At 56.3% G+C, this 26267-nt stretch overlaps 4 protein-coding genes across 12 annotated transcripts in view; 2 read left to right on the top strand and 2 right to left on the bottom strand.

Moving 5' to 3' along the window:
- The window catches only part of ITGB4 (integrin subunit beta 4), a 30993-nt gene extending 23245 nt beyond the window's left edge, over window positions 1-7748 (top strand). For 3 of the 8 annotated variants that reach the window (XM_030014146.2, XM_030014147.2, XM_030014144.2), the window contains 8 exons: window positions 117-290; window positions 783-956; window positions 1897-2046; window positions 2721-2909; window positions 3187-3342; window positions 3796-3960; window positions 4408-4524; window positions 5134-7747. In XM_030014146.2, coding sequence (XP_029870006.1) covers window positions 117-290; window positions 783-956; window positions 1897-2046; window positions 2721-2909; window positions 3187-3342; window positions 3796-3960; window positions 4408-4524; window positions 5134-5276 — 1268 coding nt within the window. In that variant the 3' untranslated portion in view covers window positions 5277-7747. Of the gene's footprint in view, window positions 1-116; window positions 291-782; window positions 1140-1896; window positions 2047-2720; window positions 2910-3186; window positions 3343-3795; window positions 3961-4407; window positions 4525-5129 lie in introns of those variants that run through there. The other 5 variants (XM_030014145.2, XM_030014149.2, XM_030014148.2 and 2 more) reach the window with 5 other exon arrangements.
- A 127-nt stretch (window positions 7749-7875) lies between these two features.
- Window positions 7876-13086, bottom strand: GALK1 (galactokinase 1). The gene is made up of 8 exons (XM_030014155.2): window positions 12879-13086; window positions 11892-12081; window positions 11436-11555; window positions 10769-10904; window positions 10173-10354; window positions 9775-9925; window positions 9164-9326; window positions 7876-8072 (listed from the first exon to the last, which is right to left on the bottom strand). The coding sequence occupies exons 1-8, from the start codon at window positions 13059-13061 to the stop codon at window positions 8001-8003; spliced, it is 1197 nt and encodes a 398-aa protein (XP_029870015.1). The 5' UTR covers window positions 13062-13086; the 3' UTR covers window positions 7876-8000.
- A 430-nt stretch (window positions 13087-13516) lies between these two features.
- Window positions 13517-20935, top strand: LOC115341345. 2 transcript variants are annotated; one of them, XM_030014154.2, is made up of 16 exons: window positions 13520-13784; window positions 14192-14299; window positions 14384-14456; window positions 14610-14766; window positions 14866-14911; window positions 15837-15895; window positions 16002-16037; window positions 17088-17140; window positions 17417-17549; window positions 17647-17843; window positions 18065-18110; window positions 18211-18276; window positions 18789-18848; window positions 19011-19093; window positions 19265-19359; window positions 20221-20935. In XM_030014154.2, exons 1-16 carry the CDS (start codon window positions 13529-13531, stop codon window positions 20253-20255), a joined length of 1503 nt encoding a protein of 500 aa, XP_029870014.2. In that variant the 5' UTR covers window positions 13520-13528; the 3' UTR covers window positions 20256-20935. The 2 variants fall into 2 exon arrangements, 1 of the variants encoding a protein (XP_029870014.2); XR_005932355.1 differs by lacking the exons at window positions 18065-18110; window positions 20221-20935 and having other exon boundaries at window positions 13517-13784.
- Window positions 20936-21541: 606 nt separating this feature from the next.
- LOC115341347 (histone H3.3A) lies at window positions 21542-23327 on the bottom strand. Its single transcript, XM_030014156.2, has 4 exons — window positions 23230-23327; window positions 22577-22718; window positions 22339-22492; window positions 21542-22242 (listed from the first exon to the last, which is right to left on the bottom strand). Exons 2-4 carry the CDS (start codon window positions 22702-22704, stop codon window positions 22114-22116), a joined length of 411 nt encoding a protein of 136 aa, XP_029870016.1. The 5' UTR covers window positions 22705-22718; window positions 23230-23327; the 3' UTR covers window positions 21542-22113.
- Between the last annotated feature and the right edge of the window lie 2940 nt (window positions 23328-26267).

The raw sequence follows: 26267 nt of genomic DNA, 5'->3' as shown, positions 1-26267 counted from the left end.
AGCTGGAATGCAGCCAAGGCAGGGCACACCATGATGCCTCCTGCTTCCTCCCCACGGAAACTGGAGCAGCAGCCCTGTCCACAGCCACATTCCTCACGGTGTGCCCTCTTTTACAGAGCACTTGCTGAACGGCCGGGTGGACTTCTCCTTCCCTGGCAGTGGCAGCGGCACGCTGACCAGGACAACGAACACCAGCTACCACCAGCTGACCTCACACATGCAGCAGGAGCACAGGGTGTTGGGGAGTTCCTCGCTGACAAGAGACTACTCCACAATGCTGATGGGGCACGGTGAGTACTGTGGTGATGGGACCTGTCCTTCCCTTCCACCTCCGTGACTGTCTTCAGACCCGTGCCCTGCAAGTCCTGTTGGGGTGAGGACTGTGTTCACAGCTAAGGGGGCCTACGAACCAGAGATCTGGAAGGTCACGTCCTCATCACTGACGTGTAGGTGCTTTGCTAAGGCCACCCTGCTCCCAGACCAGTTTGGAAAGGGTTCCCATCCCTCACGTGCCAGAGTACTCAGGAAAGGGAGCTACATCCTTATCCTCACAACGTGAAGCACTCCAGGAAAAGCATGTGTCTCTTCTTCTTACTCTATCTAGCAGCACGGTTGCCTTTCAGTTCCACATGTGTACATCAGCTGGCACTGACAGAAGGTTGTTAAAAGTCTCTTCAAATCTGAGCCTTAAAAAGTCATCTCTGCAGGAGCCAGCACCTAGGCTGAACCCGCTCTGAAGTCTCCAATGGTGTTTCTTTCTTTCTCTTGCACCGCTTTTGTAGATTACCCGGGGAGACTCCTCCCTCCCATCCATGAAGATGCTGGGAGGACAATCCCACGGCCTCGGGATGTGGGTTTCAGAAGCAGGGCAAAGGTGAAGGGTTACTACCCCAGCACTGGCTTTCGGGACTCTATAATCATGACTGATGGGTCTGCGGGGATTTGCAAGTATATAGGTACAGCTTTGTCCGGTGTCTCCTCCCAGCCATGCATCCCATAACAGCCAAGCCACCGGCCATCCATGAGCTGTTGCCACCCACTGCTCACCCCAAACCTTCTCTCCATGGCTTGCTGTGTGCCGCACTGATCTTCCTCCTGACCTGGCCTGTGCCTCCATCACACCACCTTTCCATTTGCAGGTGACTTCAGCTGTGTTTCAACCCACCTGGGCTGATTAACACCCACCACCACTATCACCATGCTCTAATGAGCTGATCAGCTCATTGTCCCTGTCCTTTTCATTCCTAACAAGCTTGTTGTTCTACCCCACAGGCCTTTGGAGGACTCTGGGGGAGAATGTGTTCTCCATACGAGATGTCCCTCTGCAAGCTCCTTGGCCAAAGCCCATGTCAATGAGGGGCTTCAGACCCTGAGTGTCACCTAGGAGGCTGCTGTGCTCACCATGAGCTTTGTGTCCCAGTGGGCTGAGTTGGGAGGGAGCCAGAGCAGCCAGTCCTGGTGTCAGCTGCCCCCATTCCCTTGAACAGTCCCTGGAGATGTTGGGCTGCTTTAGCTATAGACTAGGGCCAGTCTTAACTAAGCTACATCTGAAGATGTCTGTGAAGCTTCTGGCAGACTGGACGGGATGCTTCAGGGTGAACGAGGAGGGCCATACGCTGCACCCAAGTCCATGCTCTGGTCTCTCTACCATAGGGGCATGAAGCTTACCTTGACTTGTCCCACCCAAGGTTGGCACCCCAAGGCCATGGGCTGTAGGTGTGCAGAGCCAGCCATCCCCCCTCATGATGGGCCAGCTTGCAGAGATGACATCTCTCCACGTTCTCCCCAGACCATCGGGACCATCCCATGCTTGCGTGTGCCACTCCCTCCTCTCCCCCAGCCCCCTTAGTCCCCCAGCCCCCAAATCTCCACCCTGATGTTCCCTTTTTGCCTTAGACTCCAGGCTGCCACTGGGCGTCCCTGACACCCCCACACGCCTGGTGTTCTCCGCCCTGGGACCCACCTCCCTGAAGGTGAGCTGGCAGGAGCCGCATTGCGAGAAGGAGGTGCAGGGCTACAGCGTGCAGTACCAGCTCCTCAACGGAGGTCAGTGAACAGGTGGCCAGTGCCCACCAGGCAACTGGTGGTGGGAGTTCCTGGTGGTAGAGGGTCTGGTTTGGGTCTTCTCCTAGGCAACTGGTTCGGGGTGACCCTGCTTGAGCGGGGGGGGTTGGACCAGATGACCTCTAGAGGTCCCTTCCAACCACAAGCGTTCTGGGATTCAGGGGCTGGTCCCAACTCTGCTTTTTCTATGTACGCCTTGAGGAAATGTCTTGGCTACCCCACAGCTCTCATTCCCCATTTCTGTTGGGGGGACAATTCCTGGGGTTGCTTGTGGAGTCACCCCTACTCCAAAAAATGTTGGCCTCATTCTCCATCATCCCCAACATCTTAGTTGAAGGTTTTTTTCATCACATTGGACTTGGAGGAAAGATTGGAATGAAAAATCTCTTATTTTTACATGAAACTCGGGGCAGTGTTAGTGAAAATTATTCTCTTTGAGTTTTCAAGAAGCTGTTGTTTGTCCCAAGCCTTTTTTGGAACAACATCTTGTCCTGCACTACCAGTTGTTGGTGGCAAGGTGTGATGGATGTGGCCGGGGAGGGGCCCTGGGTGACTTTTCCAGGCAATTCATTTGAGATAGAGTTTAGGCAAAAGCCATGGCTCTGTCTTTGTGCCTGCAACATGGTGCTGATGTCCCCCTTCCCTGTGTGTCCCAGGAGAAGTGCACCGACTCACCATCCCTAACCCCAGCCAGAATTCGGTGGTGGTAGAGGACCTGCTACCCAACCACTCCTACATCTTCAAGGTGAAGGCCCAGAGTGAGGAAGGCTGGGGTCCCGAGAGGGAAGGCGTCATCACCATAGAGTCCCAGGTGGACCCGCAGAGCCCACTCAGCCCTGTACCAGGTGAGGTGGATGGGGGACAGGAGAAGGGTGGCACTGATGTCTCTGCTGCTGTCTACAGTGCTGGCCTTGCTTTTTTCTCTCCCCTTACCACATCCTGAGCTCTTCTTTCCTTCCTTTCATTTAGAAATAAAACCTTCTTCCCCATGTACTCACCTTCCACTAGCTGTCTAGATAGCTGAGACCTTCCATCTTGTTTCATAAATGCTGTATGCAGATCCCTCCCAGGCTCCTTCTCGCCACCTTCTGTGAAACTGACCTCTCGCTCGTACCCCTGCAGGTTCACCCTTCACGCTGAGCACGCCCAGTGCTCCTGGACCACTGGTTTTCACTGCCCTCAGCCCTGACTCCCTGCAGCTCAGCTGGGAGAGACCCCGCAAGCCCAATGGGTCCATCTTGGGCTACATGGTCACCTGTGAGATGCTGCATGGAGGAGGTATGGTATCAGGCTGTAGAAGCCCAGTTCCCCATGTAGAGCACAAGATACCTCCAGCAAAGGCAGCAACGTGCTGCATTTTTGCTGGGACCAGCAACAAAGCTGTCTGCTTATATCGGTGCAGACAAAGTGGGGACATGAGGCTGATTCCAGGCCTGGGAGCTGCTGGACCCTGATGCCTTGTGTCATTGCATGGTCTGGTGTAACAACTGTGGTTGGAAGAGGAAGGACCTGTAGCTTATTACAGCCCAAACCCAGTGGAGGTTGTTGAGGATCACCACTGCGCTAAAATAGGGTTGTCTTAACCCTTAGTAGAACTGAGTGCAATCATAGAGTCTGCGGGTGGCATAAAGCTTAGGGAAAGGCAAGACAGCAGCCAGAGTTGGGGGGAGTGCGTTTGGAGGGACTGTCACTCCTGCCTGTCTTCACCGCTGGTACGTCTGTGTGGATTAGGGGAGCCCAGGAATATCTATGTCGAAGGAGACAATCCGGAAACTACCCTGACTGTGCCCCACCTGAGTGAGAATGTCCCATACAAGTTCAAAGTGCAAGCCAAGACAACCCAAGGCTTTGGGCCAGAGAGAGAAGGCATCATCACCATCGAATCTCAGGATGGAGGTACAGTACCGTGTCTTTGTGGAGATGCAAAGATAAGAAACCTCTCAGAGCAGGGAACACAACTCCTGGAGTCCCTTTCCAGCTCTGGTGGTGACTCCATTTTCCACGAAAGACATGGAGACATTGTCTTCCATGAAGACAATGCTGTGCCTTGTGAGCACTGTCCCAACCCTGATGCACTGAATGAGGGAGGATCATGAGAACCTGCCAGTGTTTAATTTATTATGAAACTTCTGTCTTATGCCTGATTGTACACATACCTGGAGGCAGCTTCTTACGCTGCACAGGTGTAAGACCTTCCCAGTCCTCCCAGTTCCTCCTAAACCTGGCTCTGATGTCAGCAAGAGAAACCTCCTGAGCTGACTGTTAGTGCTCACTGTGCAGGGTTGAGGGGCTGGAAGCTCCTTGTTGTTTCCTGGCTGATTCATCCCTTTTCCTTCTTCCCAGGGACTTTCTCCCAGTTTGGAGGACAGCAGTACATGAGAGAAGAAGTGTACAACTTCCCCACCGAATACGGCACCAAAACCAGCATCAGCCATTCCTCTCTGGATCCCCACTTCACGGGTAGGGACTTGCTGTCTGCTTTGAAAGCCTCTGAAAGCAAAGGATAACTCTGCTTGTCCAAAGGTCTGAGGGTGCTTTTACCTCGAGTGTCAAAGGCAAGGAGGAAGGGTCCATCAGGCAGGACTGATGAAGATGACCAGACCCTTTCCTACACCATGTCTGTGCTCTGCCCCAGGGGCAGTTGCAGTCATTTCCCCATGTGCTGCCCAGTCACAGAGGGAACGTTGAGTTTTCAAAGTCCCCCAGGACTATCACTAGGGTCCAAATCATAGCTCTTCCTGCAAGGTTAGATCTCTTCAGAGCAGGAAAAAACAGGGAAGTGTGACGACCGTCTTTAATCACATCAGTGTAGTTGTTCCATGTTGTCCCACTTGAGTTCATGGACTCATGGGTTCACACTGCAACATGGAGAATTTGGGAGCTGTCAGGAGGTCCATCTTATTGACTGACAGAGCAAAGTACCGAATCACTTGATCTGGAGAGGTTTTCCATCAGTGAAAGTGGTATTTAAGGAGAAGCCTCTGTCAGGAATCATTAGGTAGAGCAGATCCTATTCCCTGTGACCCCGTACTTAGCACGGTGTCCTGACCACTGAGCTTCTCATTGCAGACGGCATGCTCATGACAACCCAGCGAGTGGAGAGCGCCAGCAGCACCCTCACCAAACAGGTCACCAAAGAGTTTGTGAGCCGGACCGTGATGTCCAGTGGGACCCTCACCAAACAGATGGAGAGGCAGTTCTACGAGGCCTGAACCAGGGCAGGCTGCCCGCCAGCGGGACATTTGTGTTCAGATGGCAGGACTTTGTGGAATGATCCCAGGGTGCTTCATCCAGACACTGCCACGGTGCCTCGGCAGCTCCTCCTGTGGGCAGAGACCCTCCATGGCATTTCAAGCTCTGGACGTCTCGTTTGGAGCCCAGCGCTCTCAAAGCTCTGGCACGGTTGGGTCATCAGGTGTGTGCTCATCCTTCAGGGCTTGTTCACCCTGTCCTGCTCTGCATAGGCTCAGTTCTGCAGAGTCCACAGGGATGTCTTCCATGAACAATCACCGCTCACTCCAATGCCATTCTTCAATGCCCATCCAACCAAACACACCTGCCAAAATCCGGGTGTCTCGATGGCTCCAGCCTCCCCAGATAAATGGAACAGAATGATTTATTCTCAGGTCCTCAGTTTTGAGAGGATCCCAGGGTCACCATTTCCATCTTTGCTCCAGGCTCTCCGGCAACTTGTCTGTCCACTGGAGATGGTTATTTCGCTCTGTTTGGGTTTTTTTTATGAGCGCTGCAAGATAGGGGTTTGGGGTAACCTATGCTTTCTTACTGCACCTATTTGTGTCTATCCTTCACTGCTAACATTTGGTACCACGATAGCAAAGTATAGTCTTTCATTTGTATAGCATTACTGATGATGGCCACTGATGCATTTTTGCATACAATATTGTACAGTTTTCGTAGTATATATATATAAATATATATAAATGTATTTTATTATTTTATAAAAAAAATTGAGGTGGATGAGATCTATGCTGAATGTGGAGGCTACACTGGGACTCTGGCTGCTGAGAAACGAATAACTGGAAGAAATTAGTTAAGGGCTTGATCCAAAGGCCACTAAACCCGGTGGAAAGCCTGTTGATGAGCTGGTGGGCTCTGACTTGCTCCTTATATCCTCCAGCGCTGGAGACTTCAGCAGATGGCTGCAAGCGACCAGACCCGCTTATTGCACAGCATCCATCAGCTGAGTGCTCTCCAGCCACAGCACACGTGCGCAGAAGGGCTGGGAGCTCCCTGGAGATGAGGGATGGGGATAGTCCAGGCAGCGGCGCCTGGAGGCAGGAACGGTGCCTGGGATTTCTTTCATGGCTGACGTGGAGAGTGTGAGATTTTGGGGCAGGTGGTGTTGGATATCTTTCAAAAGCCCTTTTGCCCAACAACAACGTCCATAAAGGGACCTGTGATCCCTCAGTAAACACAAGGGAAGAGCAAGCCTGGGAACACCAGGGTCTCTCTCATCATCCTGAGCAAGGCTCTGGGCCTTCTTCAGCCCTCGGCTTTAGCTATCCTGGCATGATGCTGGGTGCAGGGCTGAGCTCAGACCTTGCTGGACCTCGTTTCCTGGCTCTGGGCATGATGCCTGGCATCTTGCTGCCCTCTGCCAACAAGAACAATTGGGTTTCGTGTCTTGCTGAGCAGCGCCTTTCCCTGGCGTGCTTCAGCTGCACGGGAGCAGGCGAGGAGCCTGCTGAAAGCAAGGGTCCTGCCTGAAACAGCAGCTGCCACCGTTCTGGATTAGAGCTTCCAACCAAAACAGCAGCTGCCTGGTCTCCCTGGCAGCATCGGCTGCCTGATTTGATCTAATGCTGGACCTTGGCTTTTTTGTTCTTTTTTTTTTTTTTTTCTTTTTTTTTTTTTTTTTTTCCCGGACTCAGAAGAAGGCTTTCCAGCACTAACACCACCACGAGCTCCATCTCCTCTCCGGGCTGTTCATTCGAGTGGGAGGGGTTGTACATGTTTGAGCCAAAGATGCATGTGGGTGAGTAAAGTCCGCAGGAATCTCCAGGACTGCAGCTGGAGCTAGGTCAGTTTTGAACTTGGTTCAAGAGGTACTTCACCAGCCCTGTGGTTTTACTGTGCCTTCAAGAAGCACTTATTTTTCCTGAGCAAGTACCAGTGGCGTCAACCTGCCTGCCTCCCAGTTCCCATCTCACCTTTGTGGTTGGAGTTTCCTCTCCAGCTGACGTGTCTCCTCCTGCACAAGGACTTCATGACCCTTTCCCTGTGCTTTGTGGTCCAGGATAAAACACTGAAAACTGCCTCAAAAGGGAGCCCCACTTCCATGCATTTTAACCAAAGACTATCCTGTTATCCAAGAGAAGAGCACAGCCTGTCAGCTGCTGCTCTCCAGGGCATCACGCCATTCCCACGCGCAAGGCGGCTGTGCACCTAACCGATGCCTTGCACTAGAACAGCATCACTTTTTAATTTTCATCTGGTTGTTAGGGCTGGTGGTGTTTCAGCCTTTCCAAGGTGGATCCAGCAGCCCACTCCGACAGTGAGTGTTTGAGCAGATGGCTTCCTATTGCACTCAATAAATGTTTTCTCTACAGTCTGCCTCTTCCCTTTTATTTAAAAAAAAAAAAAAAAAAAATCATCCCCCCCCCAATACCCTCCATCTGCAGCAGCAGATGAAGGACACATGCCAGAAGCAGATACCCAAGCAGGGTGCTGGACCCCATATCTCCGGTAATGGATTGTTACACCAGTGCGAACTGGAGTTAAAGCAGTCTCCTCTGAGGAAAGTTCCCCAGTGACTTTGGCATCAGAGCTCAGCTCATGCAGACACAGAACTGTGCAAATGTTTTGCATTTATTAGGCAAATGATGCAGACAGACAAATTGATTCCTTTGCAAAGGGAGGAAAGCAGCCGCCTCTCGGAGGGAGGCGATCCCAGCCCAGGCGAGGTGGTGGCTCTTCTACAAGGGCAGCACCTTTGCCCCTCCGGAGGGTTTGGTGAGGTAGAAGGTGGCTGTGCCGCTGTATTTCTCCTAGGAGACAAGAGGAGCAGTAAGTGCTGGTGCTCTGGGGCTGCGCCAGGCTGGGGGATGCCGGACCGGGGGAGAAAGGCCCAGCCGTGCATCTGGCCCAGCCACTGCTCCAACAGCAGCCACATGGGATGCTTTTTCGGGGACAGCATGCTGTCCTGGCCACTGCCTGGGGTCCCTTGGTCCATCCACAGCACGGGGCAGGGAGGCTATCAGCACATCCCCAAGCTGACCCTTCAGCAGCCCCTTATGGACTGTTCTCTGTGACTTTTTCCACCCCCTTTTTGACCTTGCTCATGCTGCCGACCTCCACGGCGTCTGGCGACAGCAGAAAACTCACTGCCAGCTCTGCACAGTGCTGCCTCGGCTCTGTTTTAGTCCTAACTCATCCAGTGGTCACTGGTTCTTACTTTGGAGGATTTGAGGGTCAGTTCCACACTCACCCTATCTACCCCCTTTGCTGTTTTCTAACTCCTGGTCACATTCCCTCTCTCCCAGCTTCTCATTAGATGGCAGAGGCACAGCCCTTTTGGTCTCTCCTCATTTCAGACATCTTACTCTGCCCCTTCTTTACCCCCCCCCCCGCTCCATTTACAGGGCACACCATGATCTCATATAGCAGCAAAATGAGGGTCTACCTCATTCACAGCCCCTGTTTCCTGACACCTCCGTTTTGCTGGTGTTTTCAGCTACCAGTGCATGCTGAGCTGCTGATTTAGAGAACATTGATGACAGCACTGAGATCTTTCCTGGGCTGTGACTGCTGACATTAAGCTCAGCATTGCCTAAGCTTGGCTTATATTACTTTTCCCTAGATAGATTTAGTCTTCCTGAAGCTCACCCAGCACCTTTTCGCTCACTTTCTCAACGCAGTAAGGTCCTTGGGCAGTGCTCTGTGACCAGCACGGTGCTGAACTGCCTGCAAGAGCTTTAGTAGCATGAACAGACTCAGGGCTGTCCCTGTGCAACACTGGATGGGCTACAGCAACCCCAAGTGCCTCAGGAGCACAGCTTCAATGGCATCCCTGGGCCATGCCCCTGAGTGTTTCCTTGGGATCTTCAAGCCAATCTCCTGGCACTTTTCTGCTGCGTACCTTGATGTGGTGCTGAGCTCTCTCTGCAGCCCCAGCCTCCAGCAGCGTCACCGTGCAGCCTCCGAAGCCACCCCCGGTCATCCTGCTGCCATAAACCCCATCGACCTCCAGGGCTGCTTCTACCAGCTCGTCCAGCTCTGGGCAGCTCACTTCATAGTCATCCCTGGAGAGAGGAGACTCGGGATCAGCCCTGTCCTGCACCCTGACCATAGACCCTGCACCACAAGCAGCTGAAACACACTTCTCGGTGCACCCATTGCCATAGCAAACTGCAGCAATGCAGGATGCCGCAAATCCCAGCCCTGCTCTCTGCCTACAAGTGCACATATGCATGAGCAAGGCTGCAAGCATCAGGGACCCGCTGGGCACTGCTGTAAGCAGCATGCGTCTGTAACATATGTGACCGGCTGCCTCATCCCAGCACGCCTCGATGCAGAAGCCTGTGGGGCTTTTCTTAAAACTCCCCGGCAGGCTGAGCCATGAGAGATACCAGGCAGGACACGGTTCTAGCTGCCCCCAGTGCTGCACCCGCAGGCAAGGGAACCCCACGAGGACTCAACGCCGGTGCCCCCGACACAGCCTACCCTGCCCTAGGGTTGGTACATCCTCACCTGAGGGAGTTGTGACTCTCCACCATCAGCCTCCCGAACATCCCGTAGTCCCTGTCCTGCAGCGCTTGCGCTGCCTGGGCCGTCCGTGCTATCTCACCAACAACATGCCTGGCTCGCCGGTACACCTCCTCGCCCAGCCGGCTCCTGGCCGCTGCGGAGACATGCATGCCCCTGCAGCAAAGCCGCTCGGGTCTGCGGGATGCTGCTGGAGATGAGCACGGCCGCATCCCGCAACCATCCTGTGCCAGAGCTTATCTACTTGTGGCACGCTCCCATCCCGGTGCGTGCACCCGCCCGCCTGTCCCAGGTGCTGTCCCACAGTCTCAGCCTGTGCCATGGGGCACCAAGGTCCTGCTGCCCTGAGGAGCGGCCAGAGCCGAGGGAGGGACTGTCCCCACCTTCCAGCTCGGCCACGGTGGCATCTCGCAGGCTGGCCTTGCCGAGCGCCGCCGCCGCCTCCTCACACTGCCGCCGGCGCGTGGGATACTCGCTGCCCGTCAGCGTGTGCCGCACGTTGGAGTTGGTGATGAGGACGGCTAAGCTGGCATCGGTCAGCGGGACGAGGACGGTCTCCAGGGACCTGCAGCGAGAGCTCAGCGCAGGCCATGTGCCCGTCCCACCGCCCGCTCCACCCCTCGGCCATCCGGGTGAGGCCACGTGGCGGGCAGCTCCTGCCTCCACTGAGGCAAAGTCCGAGTGGTTTAGGATTTTGCTCGAGCATTTCACTCCCTCCCAATTATTAGTCCCATAAGAGACCCTAATGACTTCGCGGGAAAGACAGCCCAGGCAAGTAGCAGAAAGGATGCGGGAGGAGGAATCAAGACGCAGGAATTAAAATGCAGGGAGTCCCAGCCCCGCAATGAGATTTTCGGCTGGGTTCAGGGGTTAACCCCTCCCTGCACTCCTGCATTTATTTCATGGCCACGGGACCAGCTCGTCCCCACCTGCCCAAGGAGGTGGGCACAGCGCAGTGAGCTCGGCACTCGGCCCTGACCTGCAGTCAATGAGCAGTGCATGGCCTTCCTTGCCCATCACGGATATGAACTGGTCCATGATCCCACAGGGCATGCCAGCAAACGTGTGCTCCGCTTTCTGGCACGCCAGCGCCTTGGCTACCAAATCACCATCATCTGTGCCAGACCAGAGAGACGCAGGTTAGCAGCTCTGGGACCTTAGCCCCTTGTCCTGGAGCGGGGGGAGCAAACACGAAGGTAAAGGGTTGCTTTCCCATGGACTGGGGTTTTGCTAAAGCATCAGCTGCAGGTGCTTGCTCCTGCAGCAGTGCACAGCATCTGTGCCAGCATGGGTCCCTGGATCCAGCTGGATGCGATAATTTGACACTGGTGTCTCAGATGTCTCCATTTTGGGGGACGTAAGGGTGGGGAGAACATGCTTCCAGGGAAGCCTTTTATCCTCTCATCCCCCCAGCCAGCCCCAGGGGTGGTCTGTGGGCTTTAGAGGCATGGGCAGATCAGGCTGGGTGAGCTGGAGGAGCCCCACAACCACAGCAGTGCCAGCTCCGGCAGCGGCGGGGGGTTGTGACCCACTCCACAGTGGCGTTTCCCCGAGGGCTGCAGGATCTTGCTAAGGGCACCCCACTCAACCCCAGCTCCCACCCGGGGAACAGAGGCACCAGGGGCCAGAACCGGCTGCTGCCTTACCAGGGCAGAGCTGCTGGAGGAAGGTGTAAGTAGCCACCTCCAGAGCGGCCGAGCTGGAGAGGCCCCCGCCCAGGGGAATGTCACTGGCTATCACGGCGCTGAAGCCCGGCACAGGACCACCTGTGGGAACAGAAGGGAGGATGGGGGCCGTGAGCCCCTGCAGGGCTGGGGGCTGCCCTGCTCCACAGCTCATGGAGAACTGACAGAGAGGAGCCCCTGTCCGATATCCCACTTTAAAACGCAGGGTGACCCATGGCAGAGTGTGACCCAGGTACCCCCCCTCCCCAAACACAGGGGTCTTCAGAGCTGAAAGCTTCTCTGATGGAGCCTGGTCCCGGCAGCAGCTACAGGATTGCACCGGCACTGGAAGAGCCCCTGGAGCACACCAAAAGCCAGGAGCCGAGAACCGGCCTCACGCGAGGGGACCTCTAACCCAGCCGCCAGCCTGGGCCTTACCCCGGTAGTGCTGGATGACGCCCTTGATGTAGTTGGCCCAGCGAGGCTGCCCCGGGCTGAGAGGACTGCCTTGGCGGGGAGCCGGGAACTGCACCCTGTGGGGCTCGTCTGCCTCTGCCGAGGTGGTGAGGATGGAGATGGTCCCGTCCTGCGTGGGGGATCCCACCAGCACCGTCCCCAGCTGCAGGGCCTGGGGGGGGGTGGGGAAGGTGGGCTCAGACCCCACGGCATCCCTTGGAGCATCCCCACTGGTGGCAGGGCACAGCTGTGGCTGCTTCAACCCACAGCTGGCAGCACCCAACACGTTACCCTTAACTTTGTCCGCGTGAAGCTGCCAGCCCCCACCGCACACTCTGGCTCATCGCATTAAACTTTCTGGCTATTTAATGCATCACAAGGTCAGTCTTAGGACTGAAATGTTGTGACCGACCACCCCAGCTCAGCGCCGGGGTGCTGGCTGCTGGGCTCCGGGGGAGTGGAAACCCACGACAAGGACGTGAGAGGCTTTGCGAAGTTTTCTAGCCTGCAGGGAAATTCAGCTGACCTGCTCCCACGCTCCTCGGCCTCAAAATAATTAGCTGTAGGTTTTATTTAGGACTGAGCGGGGGCTTCCCCCCTCGAGCCGAAGGAGGGCAGGAAGCCCCAGCTACTTCGAACCATCTCTGCCACCAAAACATCGCTCTCCAGGAACGGAAAATTGTTTGACGGGGTTGCAGAAAAGAGGCTTCAGCCCCTCGAAGAGGCGGTCGGGGGAATCACATCCTCCCCTGCAGTGAGTTAGGAGCCGGTCTGCGGGGTGCTGCCCCCGACGCTCCGGGTCCTGCTCCGAGCTCCGGCGGTCCCGGGCGCGGTGGCGGGATCCCGGGGGGACATCCTGGGGCAGGCGGGGGGACACGGCCCCCGGGGATCCCCGGAGGCTGCAGGGGGGGACCCGGAAGGGTGACGCCGAGGGATCACGGGGCCGGGGCGGCGGAGCACGGCCCTTACCATGGGCAGCACGAAGCCGCCGTTGTAGTCGGTGTGCTCGCCGATGAGGTTGACCCGGCCGGGGGCCCACGCCGCCACCACCACCGCCGCCGCCGCCTCAGCCCCCCCGAAAGCCGCTCGGTGCGCCCGGCGGGCGGCGGCCAGCAGCGGGACCGACCCGGGCTCCGCCACCGCCTCCGCCATGGCCGCTCCGCTCCGCCCCGGACCGCCCCCGGTCCCGCCCCGCTCCGCCGGCGGCCGGGCTCGAACTCGCGGCCCCGCGGGGCCCCGGAGGAGCTGGGCGGGGGGACGAGCCCTTCCCGGTCCCCGCAGCCCCTTCCCACGGGCCGTGCGCGTCCCTGGCTGCGGCCTCGGAACCGCTGTGGGTGCGTGTGCATCCCTATAGGCAGGACGAGCGTCACACCTATACACACGCCGGTGTGTACGTACCTATGGCGGTGCCGGTACCTGGGACTTTTTAATGCATATATCTATATCCCTATCCCAATGCCTGCGTTCTCCTAATATAAGCACAGATACATATGTATATATATGCACCGGTGTCTCTGTTAGAGATGCGTTATGTACAGGTACATACGTAGATGTATATATATACCGCTGTGCTGTGAGTGTGTATGTGTGTGGATATATATATGTGTGTGTGTGTGCGTATGTGCCCGCATAGCGATGTCCGTCGTGCGATGCCGCACGCAGCGGCAGAGGCGGGTGAGTGTGAGCCGGTAGGTTTCACCCCCCCCGCGGGGCCGGGCTGCTCCGCTCCGCTCCCGGGGCGGGGCCCGGCCCCTTCCCAGTTCCCAGTTCCCTGTTCCCAGTTCCCGCCCGGCCGCAGCCGCCGCTGGACGCCCCCCCCAGGGCGGGGGAACGAGCCCATGGCCAGGAAGGAGCCGCTGCTGAGCGCCTTTAAAGGTGAGCGTGGCCCCCCGGGGCCGGTACCTGCTTCCCCCGGTAGACCTCGTCCGGGGGCCCGGCCCCTTGCTGCACCGGTTTGGCCGGACTGACGGCGTGGGCCGGTCCGGGTGGGGTCTCCCCGGGCCGGGGGCTGCCGTGGCAGGGCCAGCCCTGCTGCCTGAGCGGGTGTTTCCCCCTTCGGTACCGCACCTGACCTCGGTTTTGAGGAAGTTTACCTGAGTTTCTGTCCGGCGTGGCTGCTGGCAGCCGGGGTGGGTCACATCCTGCCGGGGTGTCGGGCACCTCCTGCAGCACCAGCGACCCTCCCTGGGGCTGTACGCAGAGCTGTTCCCATAGGTGTGTCCCCCCCCCACACACACCCCCAGCTGGGGCACCCATGGGTGCTGATGTTCCTCTCACCACAGGTGGGGTGCTGCGGCTGCGGGAGGACGGGGGGCCCTGCACAGACACCTCGCCGCACCTCGCTTCCCTCTGCCAGCTGCTGGAGTGCATCCTGCGCAAGGGACTCCGACGTGAGTGGTCCTTCGTGCCCGGGTGGTGGGTGGCAGCATCCCGGTGCCCGTGGCGAGGGGCTTCGGTCTCCCTTTCTCCCACAGAGCCAGCCTGGGGCTTCAGGAGACGGGATTACTGGCACTGGCTGGAGCAGCTTCCCACGGGGGACAGTGGCAGGTGAGCGGCCCGGAGACGAGCTGAGGATGAAAACCTGAACCATGGCGGCATCCGTCACGATGTACTCATCCCAAAGACCCCGGGGTGCAGGGAGGATGCTCCCACGCGCCGCCAAAGTTTCAGCCCCGAGCTGCTTCCCGTCTCCCCAAACAGGCCGACCCCTCTCTCCGTCAGCATCCAGAAAGCGGGCAGCTGCGAGAAGGCACGGACGGCGCAGGGCCGCGGGCGGTACTTTCTGCGCCTGGCTCTGCAGGGAAAGGTGCTGGCAGCGGCTGTGCAGCAGCTGGCACAGACCCCCCGGCTCCTGGAGGTGCAGCACACGGTGGGGAGGTTGTGGGGGGAGCTGCTACCCACGGGCGATGGGCAGCAAAACAGCGGCGTAATTAATGGTGGTGTTTCTCTGTTGCAGTTTTATGATCCGGTGAGCTCCATCCTCGGCAACGAAGACCTCCTGGGTAGGACGGTGGCTCCTCCGAAGCGGGATGTAACCCACCCCAGGGGCGGCTGTCGCAGGTGTTATGGCACCGCGCTGCTGTGGAGGGGGAGGAAAATAGTCCTCCGTGATTTTTCTAAGCCAAACTTAGTGGTAAAATCTAAATATGCTGCTGCAGTGATGGAAAAAGAGGTGTAAATATTTAAACATGGTTTGAATCCATCTAAGATTGGTTTTAGCATCATGGGATAGGAAAACTGCTTCTGAAGAGTCTTCTGTGTTATTTCTTTGTACCAAGGATGCTGGTTTAAGCAGACCCAGCAGTCCAGTTTCGAGGGGAGCCCTTGGCGGCTGGGCTCAGGCTGCGGTCCCGCGTGAGGGGTCACACGGGGGGTTCGGTGCGGTAAATGGCTGCGTTGCCTTGACAAGCTGCACCACTCCATCTGCAGCCATGCTGCTTGGAGGGGGGCAGGCCAGGGTGAAAGCCTTTAATCTTTTGATTATGATAAATAACTCCGTGTTAAACCTGTACCTAGATGGCTTATAAATCACCCGCGCTGCTGGTGCGTGAGCAGATTGCAGCTCTCCATCAGAGTAATTGCAAGGCTCGTGCAGGAGAGCCCGGGCACCTTCGCTTTGCATTTAAGGGGAGGAATGGAAAGAAAGTTGCTCGTCAGCAGCATTTGCTGCAAGCCTTGGTCTGAATTTGGGGAAATCAGGCATCAGGCTGCAGTGCTTCTCTCCCCATGCCGGCAGCGGGAGCCCGGGACGATCCTCCAGCAGCAACCTGGGTGCCACGGTGCTGGGATGCTTTCAGGGCCTCTCTCCCCAGAGCTCATTAGTTAGGCCAAAAATGGCTTTATTCGGACCTCTGCCATGTCCCCGCAAGGTTGTGGCTGCCGGGAACCCGGTGGTGATGCTGCCTCTCCATCCCCATCCCTCTGCAGAGCCTTTCCTCTCGCTGCTGCTGGTGGTGACAGAGATGGATTTCTCCCTGGACCTGCAGGTACGGTGACAAATCGGCGGGGTGGTGGCTGGCACACGGCTGCTGGCGCGGGGCCCCAGCCCCTTCCTCGCCGGGACTGATGGCGCTGAAGCTCCTTTGTTTGCAGAATTGCAGCTTCTTGGACGAAAGCTGGCTGCTGCCGGTAAGAGCTTGTCTCTCCGCGGAGCCGTCCTTCTGCCGCGTGGCCCTTGCTGAAAAGTCAAATGAGGAAGATAAGGAATGATTTGGTGGGGAGGGATTGCCACACAACTCTCTGCCCGGCCGCAGCCAGGGGTGAATTGGCTCAGGTTCACCAGCATGAGCAGAGCTCCCTCTGCCACCGAGGTTGGATCCTGCCAGGTGCCTGCGCTGTCACCAGTAGCAGATCCCAGCATTCCTGGGAGTAAAAGCAAGCTTGAGTAGTACCCAGGCCTAAATTGCTGATATAAATGAAGTTTTCCCATGCTCCCTTCCCCTATTTCTTGCCAAAAAATCCCCATTTCCTTGGGCTGACACAGATTATGTGTCAGTTGGTTTTTGCTCTTGGTTTTGCTCAGGGACATATCGGTGCATTTATTGAGAATGCCAGGGACACCTTGATGTCTTTTAAAAGTGAAGAGCATCCCTCCACTGCCTTTTTAACCCAAAAGAATCCCCCAAAAAGCTCAAGGTGGCTTTGGGGCTGGTTACAGCATGTGCTGAGCCATGGTGCTGCTGCTGAGGCTGGGATCCTGCTGGCTTTTGGGCATTTCTAAGAGCAAGTGCTCCCAGCCGAACTGGCCGTGTTTCGGGTCCCTGGCTAATATGATGTGACAGTAAATGCCACTGCAAACAGCAGCAGCTTTGGGGAGGGGCAGCAGCGCTCCCCCGGCTGCGTGGGGATGCGTGGGACGAGGGAGGAAGGCTCGTCACTGAGTTAAGGGTTCACCTGCTGCTTTGCCATCCCATCCATCTAGCAGGTTTGTCCCTTCAGGGTCTGGTCACGGCCAAATCCCACGAGAGGACAGGGTCAAGCAGCCACTGATGGTTCCAGCCCAGCCTGGGGCACTGGGGACCGGTCTCTCCCTCCCTGGGGTCCCGAAGCCCTGGTTTGGCACCAGTACCAGAAATGATCCAGGGCAAGGGGTCCCCATCCTCCCCCTCATCCTCATCATGCTCCTTGGGTGTCCCGTGGCCATTGCCAGGGCCACTGTCACCGGCCACTCTCTTCCAGGTGTGCATCACTTACGAGACGGTCCCGTGCCGAGCGCTGGGGATGGTGCTCAGGTAGGAGCCTTTGATCCTCCTCTCTGCTCTGCAGCAGGATTTGGACACCAAGACACTCAAAACTCCCCAAAAAGGGGAGATAAATACTCTGTTGAGAGCATCGGGGCTGTCTCAGGTGCTTTTCTCCCCATCGGCTCAGCCTCACCAGTGTCTGCTGTTTGTGGGGTGGCTTTTCCCTGCCCCCGTGTATTGGTGAAACATCGCTGATGGTACGAAAGGGCTGGGGGAGATGGGCTGGGTCCCCAGGGCTGAGCTGGGGCTCGGCCGCACCCCCAGGTACGTGGACGGCCGAGTCTTTGTCACCGAGGTGCTCCCCGAGAGCCAGGTAGAGGTGGACGAGGTGGTGCTGGCCGGCGACATCCTCGATGAGATCAACGGCTGCTCGCTGAGAAACGCCTACAGCGGGCAGGTGGGTGAGCACAGAGGGCTGGCGTGTCCCCCCATCTCGCCCTCTCCTGTCCGTCCGTCCCCCATCCTCCCTTCTGCTTCCCCCACCCTCCCTCCAGGCCGGGGCCATGCTGCAGAAGCTGAAGGGACAACCGCTCAGTTTCCGCCTGCTGCGGTGGCAGTGGCACGACGGGGGGGTCTACGAGCCGCTGCTGCCCTACCTGAAGGTCCTGAAGGAGAAGGAGCCCCGCTTCCAGCTCCAGCGCAGCCCCCGGCGCAGGGGTGAGGGGGAGTCACAGAGGTTGCAGGGGGGCAGGTAGGTCCGGCAAACCCAGGACCCCCAGGCTGGGCTGGGGGTCCTGGCATCGGGACAGACCCTTATCCACAATATTCCCGGTCTCCGCTCAAGGCCGTGGGGCCAAAGCTGTCCCTGTGGCCTGGGGGTGGTGGGGGGCTGTGAGCATCTTCTCCTGCAAAGAGCAGCAGGAGGATGCGCAGGGTCCTTGCTCTGATGCCCCCAAGCTCTTTTCTCCCCAGGCTGCTCTACAACCTGCGGTACCTGGGCCGGACCGGCATTGGGGAGGTGAGGCAATGGGCCAGAGTTGTGCCTAGGGCTGAATTGTCTCTTCTGAGTTTCTTTTCACGTGCTGGTGGGTTATTCCCTCCTTCCCACTCCATTTCAGTACGGTGGCAAAGAGGTGCTGGACCGGGCCATCCCCGCCGTGCTGGAGAGGCACTCGGCAGCGCGGGTGAGCGATGGGGCTGAGGGCATCCCGGGAAGGGCTTGGTGAGAAAACTGCAGGGAAATACAGTCTCTGCCCGGGGATATTTTTTCCTGCTGGCTTCAGGTTCATTTGGCCTGGCTAAGTATTTGACATCCCCCATCCCTGTGAGGTTTTTTTTTCTGGCTAGAAGCATCTCTGCAGCCAGGATAGGAAAGTGCATTAAGGAAAAAAAAATACAGCCATGTGCAGGAAAGCACTTGGAAAACTGTGGGGAGGCTAAGCCTGGTTTCAGGGTGTTTTAGGGCTCAGGTCACTGTTGCTTGAGCCTTTGGGGAGTTGTTTGTGAAAAGATTCAAGTGCGAGAGCACCGGATGGTGAAAAAAATGGCAGCACAGAGAAAACTCCTTGAAAAAGCTGTGCTTGACTGTGCTTTGTCACCTCTGCTTTTGAATAATCTCTCTCGTAAGTGTTTTATTAAAAATAGAGCTCAGACGCTGTGACGATTGGGGTTTCTCTCCCCTCCGTCCCCCATTCAGGAGGTTTTATTTGATGTGAAGGAAGCAGAAGTCCTCGTACAGGAGAAGACTTCTTCCAAGGTAAGTGAGCGATGCCCAAGGTCCGGGTGACTCCCGAGGCTGCCGATCTTGCGGCGCAGGGAGCCCGGCTGGAGAGGTTATGGGGCCAGTTTAAACCAGGAACAGGGACAATGGGGACTGACTGCAGCCCCCAACACCATCTCCCCCCTGTCTCCTGCGCAGCTCCTGTGCCGCTACCCCTACCCCACCATCTCCTGCGTGGGACGCTACGCGGACAGCAGCAATTTATTCGCCTTCTGCGTGGCGTAAGTGCTGCCCGTGGGCCCTGGGAGGGGGGGATATAGAGGGATGTGGGTCTTAGAAAATAAACAAGCGACATCCAGACCAGCCGCGGGGTCTCTGGTGTGGTTACAAGCCAGGGCTGGGCTTTCAGAGCCACTCTCTCTGCCGGCTAATGTACGTGTTTCCATTTTTAGCACTTCCCCGGAGAGCCCTGACGGGAGCACATTCGACTGTCTGGTGTTTGCATCGAGTTCTGAGCAAGAATGCGAGGAAATCATCAGGAGAATCGGTAAGAGAACGGTTTATGTCTTCAGATATCATCACAGTGAGACTGTGGAATACCAAGAGTTGCTATTCCGGTCCACCACATGCAAGATCTAGCTTAATTTCTTTTTATTGAGGTTACTAAGATGAATAGATACTTTGATACAGTTTTTGGGTGGGTTTGTTTTTTGTGTTGTGTGGTGGTGTTTTGTTTTTTTTTTAAGAAGTGCTAGACAATGATTTTATTTTAAGAAACAGCTTCTAGGCATACCCAGATGGTTCATTGTTTCCACTAAGAACTTGGAGGAAACATTGTTTTCGAGGGATGTTATTTTGAAACATACTTTTCCTGCAGGAGCCCAGCCTGCTACTGCAGTTTAGCACCAAAGCAAGCATTCATAAATCCCCTCACATGGAATTCTTATTTTTAACCTGCCTAAATGCAAGCTGTGTGATGCTTCCTAAATTGCATGGCTCCCAGGCCACCCAAGGACCCTCAGGTTTCTTGTGGGGACATCCCTGCCAGCTGTCCCCTTGGCAGGCTGTACCCCCAGGACAGACCTGCCCAGGTGATCTACCCGAGATCACTTAGCATCAACTGAAGTTTGAGACAGTGCTTAACTTTGATCCAGGCCTTTAAAGCAATTAAGTTTACAATGTAGATGCAAGGAAATCTTTTTCCCTACAGGTTTAGCAGTGAGGAAAATGCTTGTTTCAAACCTAATCTTGGATTATTTTAGAACATGTTTTTAGCAACTCTGTGGCAGATATGATAATGGTATTAACAGGGGGGCTACGTTTGTTCCAAGCACACTCGGAGCAGCATAGGAAAGGGCGTTGAGGAAGTTGTGTAAAAGCGCATGGTAAGGAGCGCGTGTTCCTCCAGCTGCAGGATTTAAGCACACGGAGTGGTTTGTCTGATAAGGGAGAGCCCTGGCTCCAGCCCCGAGCTCCGGTGGTCCAGCCTTCGCCTGCGACACGGCCGCCCGGCAGCACTCCGAGCGAGGGAGGCCCCGGCTCCAGGGAGCAGGAGTCAGGATCCTTTTCAAACCGCTTTCAGGCAGCCGTTGTGGAAGGAAGTGCTGTAAACACGTCCGGTCTGCAAACAATTGCGTGGACGGCCAGTGTTGACTTACCGCCCCCTCTCTGGTATGAACCATTGCTGTTCTTCCTCCTGAAATGCCACTTCTGCCATGGCACTTTTCATTTCATTGAAATAAATCAAGATGAGCTGGCTAAACTACTTCCCTGTGCTACTTTTCTGTGCCAACTCTAGCCTTACTAGTGCAGCCCGTTCTTTAAGAGCTGAGGAGAGCCGGCCTCGCAATTCAATTTACATGTTAATTACCTGTGTTTCAGATGCAGCCTGAGCAGCTTTCCTCTACCACAACCTAACAAGGTAGGGCTGTTCCCAGAGGCACTGCTGAGAAAACCAGACCTGTCTCAGCAGAGAGCCCGAAGAGCTGTTCTGAAGTGAAGGTCGGAGTGTATAATCCTGTTTCATCAAAAAAGCTTAGATGGGAAATGAGAATCTTATTGAGCACCCATTCCAGTTTGCTTAGCAGCCCATATGCTCTCAGGTTGTATAATTAGCTTTTCCACTCACATACCATCCTGCACTGCTAGTGCTGGCTGCTGTTATTAACTGGGACTTAGTCACACAGCCAGATCCCACAGAAACTCGGGGGCTGCAGCCACACCCCCCCAACTCAGCACCCAACACTGCTCAGGGAACAAGCTGGTAGTTTTGCTTTGGGCAGACCAGTCATGCCACAGAAATAAACTTCCCCTGCACCTAGTGGAAAGGAGGAGGAAAAAAAGAAAAAAAGCTTAGCTCTAGAGTTGTGCCTGAACAGCTGACAGCAATAAGCAGTTAGATTTAAAAAAAAAAAAGCACAAAAGCCCCCTCACCCCCCCCCCCCAAAAAGGCTGCTGCCTAGCCTTGGCCTGTCAAGTCAGCCTATTCCTCCTCTACCCCACAGCTGCAAGGGCTCAGCTCTGCTCTCACTGGCCAAGAGCAATGACTCAAGCTACAGCAAGCCTCCAAAAACCTCCAAGGGTGGCCAGGGCAAGTTCTCCATTCTGTTGACAGACAAAATTGTCACAGCAGCAGTCTGGCATTACAGGCATCTACTGCTAACCTACTGGAGCCAGGAGGAGGAAGCTTCTTCAAGCCCATACAAACCAAATGACAAAGACTCCTCACATGTGAATGTAAAACATTTAATTTAAAAATGTTGACACTACAATATATAAAATAGCTATTATAAATGCACATAGTGTATTCTATAGCTGCCAGGTTTACGTTTTTAGGAAACTGTAAGTTACACTGTGGTTAAGACTTGTAGTTTCACCCTCTGAAAAAAGTCCACATTTGATCACAGTGATGTATGGTCAGACTAACAGCCCCAATTGTTAAACACTTGGATCAAGTCATAACCAGTTTTATTGCAAAAGGACCCTGTACACATTTATATCAATTCTAGTACCTTACAAGTTTAGCTACCCAACAAGTCATTAACATACAGAAACATGCATGAGAAGCAAGAAAGATCACCCATCCCTTCTGCATATTAGCAACTTGTCACTCCTGAGCAACAAGGCTCACATCACTGAGGTTTATGTGAACAGTCACTTTTAGCATTCATCCTGAGTGAAAGATGGAATGACTTAAGTACAAATGCAACATATTATAAACAATTTCTTACAAAAAAGTCACAAATTAAAACCAAAGTATTTTACAGAATTTACTACAAAACACCATAAAAACAGCCTTCACTTAAGCCCTCTCCCCCCGTATCCTGCGAGCCAACTGGATATCTTTGGGCATGATGGTGACTCTCTTGGCATGGATGGCGCACAGGTTTGTATCTTCAAACAGACCCACCAGATATGCTTCGCTGGCCTCCTGTTTCAAGAGCACAAGAAGAAATGTCGTTAGAAACCCTCAGCGAAGCACACTCAGCGCCGCGAGCGCCGAGGCCCGGCAGGCCACTAGCAATACCTGCAGCGCACCGATGGCTGCACTCTGGAACCTCAAGTCTGTTTTGAAATCTTGGGCGATTTCCCTGACCAGCCGCTGAAAGGGCAGCTTGCGGATCAGCAGCTCCGTGGACTTCTGGTAACGGCGGATCTCACGGAGGGCGACGGTGCCCGGCCTGGTTGGAGGAGGAAGGAGGGAGCGGGTGAGCCAGGGCAGGAGCCGGGGCCGGGGCCGGGCCGTGCCGTGCCGGCGGCCTTACCTGTAGCGGTGAGGCTTCTTGACGCCGCCGGTAGAGGGAGCGCTTTTCCGGGCCGCCTTGGTGGCCAGCTGCTTGCGCGGAGCCTTCCCCCCAGTGGACTTGCGGGCGGTCTGCTTTGTACGGGCCATTTTTCTTCACTTACCTACGGAGACAGGCACGCGTGACACGGGGTCCAGCTCTCCCCAATCCCGCGGCAACACGATCCGCCAAGCCCGGCTACACGCTGTTTCCCACCCGTCCCCCCCCCCCCCGCCCCGTCCGATCCCCTCAAGTCCCAGAAGCGGCAGATGTCGGCGAGCTGCCCACCTCCCCCCCCTACCCCTCCCCCGCCGCTGAGGCGGGCAGGCGGCCAGCGGCCTCCCCCGGGAGGGGAAGGAGGAGTCACGGTTCTCCCCCTCCGCCCCCGCTTCGCGTCGTGGCCCGGCCGCTCCCCTCCCCAGGGGAAGCGGCCTGAGTCACGCCGCCTCCTGCTTCCTCCCGGGCCGCCCCGGCGGAGGGGGGGGGGGGGAATGGGGGGGGATGGGAACCGGCCGTGACTCAGAGCACGTACGCAAGGCCCGGCCTGCCCGCCAGGCTCTAGGAGGAACCAAGGCCGCCAAGGACCGCGCAGCACCGCCGCCCGCCACGGAACGCGCCCGCCGCCCGCCACTTACCGCTCGGAGAAGAAGGAAGCACCGGTGCCGGTAGCGCTGCGCACCGAAGCCTGCGCTGCTCCTGCCACGAGCCGCTCCTCACCCAGCCACCCCCTCACTGCGCCCTCCCCGCCGCGGGGACCCGCCTTTTATAGCGGGGGCGGCACACGGCGCGGTGACCTCACAATGCCTGGAAGCAGCGCGCCGTACCATTGGCCGGGACCTCCGCCGGCGCCGTGGCGTCACGACACACAAAGGCCGTGCTCCGCTTCCTCGGCGCTGATTGGGCCCGTGCCCGGCCGCTGATTGGTTGTTAAAGTAGGCGTCCGATTGGGTACTGGGAGGCGAGAAGGGGCCAATCGACGGCGGGCGGGCGCTCTGCGCGCTGATTGGACGAAACGGGGCACGGTTTGGATCCTACCCTTTGTTGCAAAGCTCCACAATGGGAAGTCAATAGGAGCGGGGCGAGCGGCGGCGGGGCGCGGCGGGGCGGCGGGCTCCCCCGGGCACCCCCCCGGCCGGCCCCGGCGGCCCCCGCCGCCTCCCGGCCCGCCCCCCCGTCCCTCCCCCGCCCCCGCCAGAAAGCGCCTTTCCTGGCCGTGTGGTGCGGAGGCGCTTGGCGGGGGGCTGCGAGCGGCGAGGGCCGGGCCAGGCCGCGGGGCCGCCCGGGGGGACGGCGGACCCCCCCCCCCACACACACACACACTCCGCCTCCGCCTCCCCCGGGAGCCGCAGCGCGCAGGCCGCGGGGAGCGGCGGCCCTCGGGCGAGGCGCGGGAGCCCCCGGTGCGTGGCGGTTCGCTCGGGGCCCGCGCTGGCGAGTGTCGGCGGGGACGAGCGAAGCCCCTGGGAAGGGAAGAGGCTCTGGCAGCGCCTCCGGCATTTCTTGCCCGGTTTTATCATTGCCGCAGCCTAAGGAGCGCTCGTCACCGGGCTCGGATTCGGACCGGGCAGCCCTGCTGGTCTGCGACCCCCTCAAAAGTCCGGGAGGGTCTGACCCTTGGCCCTGGGAAGGCCAGCACGGGCCGTGCCCCGGGAGCCGGCCTGGGAGCAGGCAGGGGTTGCGGCTGTGCCCCCCTGCGCCTCCGTTCCCCAGATCCCACTGACCTCGTGGGTCGCCTTCAACGCTAAAGCGAATTGCAAAGTTTCATTGCGAGTAGAAAGCCAGAATCCGCGTTCCCTGTTGGTAGCATCCGGGAAGATAAATGGCAATTAAATAAAAAGACTGTCTTTCGGGGGAAGTTGCTGTCTTAACTTACACCTGGCTCTATATTACTATTTCATTGTCTTTGTAGCGACTGCTGGGAGCAGAGGCAGGTCCCTGCCCCCGTGGGAAGGGTACCACAATCAGGAAGAACAGGTCCCAAATGCCCCGCAGTTGTAGCGTGCAGAATATATAGCGAACGCAGACACCTGCTTAACCGCCGCTCCTAAAGGTATCCGTGAGCTCCGCAAACTGGAGCGCAGCTGTAGTCACCCAGACTTTGCATGAGGTTTTGCATCTTCTCCCAATGCGTAAGTCTCTGGGGCCAACACCCGGCACGGTGGGAAGAGCGAGGATTGCCGCGGCGCAGGAGCTCGGCACGTAGGGAGCGTGTCTCCTGCTCCTCCGCCTGCTCCGGTAAGTCAAGCAAACACGCACCAATATGGTGCGACAGGACCGTCACGTGTGCCCGGGCCGGGGCTGCCGCAGGGCCATCGTCTCCTGTGCATCTCCTCTGGTCCTCGTTTTCAGCTTAATTTTCTCTCTCGGAAAGGAAAATGTTAATTATTTATCAGAGACCAAAAAGCTGTGCATCAGTGGAATGACTTGGGAGGTGTCGGTAAACAATCCTTTGCATTGTACGTGTTTTGGAAAATCCGAAGAAAAGAATTCCCCTTTCACCTGAGTTGCTCACGCTTAGCAAGAAGAAATCTAGAAACCTGTTCTGAGGATAACAGCATATACTTTAAATTTATTCTTTTTAAGAGCGTACGCCACTGTCACTAATGCCAGGAGACCAGTGCTTAATGTTTGTTACCAGGAGTTGAGGGGCTCCTGAGATATTTCCTTGCCCATATTTTCATAGCGATGGCTGCTTACGCTTCTAATTTTAGCGATACTTTTGATTTTTTGCTCTCTTCAAGACTGGAGAAAAGCTGTGCATCCTCTCGGATGAAACCGGCTGAGCGAAAGGTGTACACACCAAAGCCGAAGAGAGCAAACGAGCACACGTTAACGAGGACGTGCGCAAAGATGGAAGTAAGTGCACCCTGGGCACACGTACCTGGTACGTCCTAAACATTTCTCTGTCGTATGGCAGAGCGTGCGTCGAGTTGTCCCGACTGTGAAATGGAGAACTGGAAGAGGAAACAGTGTCAGTACCAGATTGTAGCGTAAACATCAGTGTACAAGGATTCCAGTCCGTGGTTTCTGAATCTCTGTGCACAAAGTGCACGTTGATGGTGTTTGCAGTGTGATTTGTCGATAATTGAAGGGTTTTCTCTGCAGGTCCATCACTAACAGTGATTTTGTGTTGGGTGTATAGGCGTGTATGCGTAGATATTAACTGAAATACCTCCACATGTATTGACTTATGAAAAGTTGTCCTACTTGACCAAGAGCTGCATAATTATAGTACTCCAGCCTCCCGCGGAGGGTTGTTAGATGAATAAGAAGGTATTGATATCCTATGACTTATTCCTGCAAACGCAGGGGAATAGCTATTAAATTACCCCGGTAAAAGCCTGCCCGCAGTAGAATCAGTGTGAATGAGAATTGAAAAAAGTTATTTCCCTCCCCAAAACAGCTGCACAGGCACCACGCAGACGAGGCCTGAAAGTTTATTATTAACATCGTTCACCCTGCGCGTGCTGGCAGAGTTAAAAAAAGGTGTTTGCCTTATAAATCCTTGCTGCCCTCTACCACACAGCTGGAGGATCCCAGCGAGGGAAGCGGTTCTGTGTGGAGCCCAAGAGATCAAAGTCCTATTAAAAGAAACTCGTATCATTTCCTCCCCTGGGAGAGAAGTTAATTTACGGAGGAAGCTCTTCGCATGGGAATTCAGCCGCTTCCTTGG

Source organism: Aquila chrysaetos, chromosome 5 (genome assembly GCF_900496995.4).
Source record: "Aquila chrysaetos chrysaetos chromosome 5, bAquChr1.4, whole genome shotgun sequence".
In the NCBI taxonomy this organism is placed as follows: Eukaryota; Metazoa; Chordata; class Aves; order Accipitriformes; family Accipitridae; genus Aquila; species Aquila chrysaetos.
The sequence above is the reverse complement of the archived record's forward strand: the minus strand, read 5'-3'. Positions and strand labels throughout refer to the sequence as shown.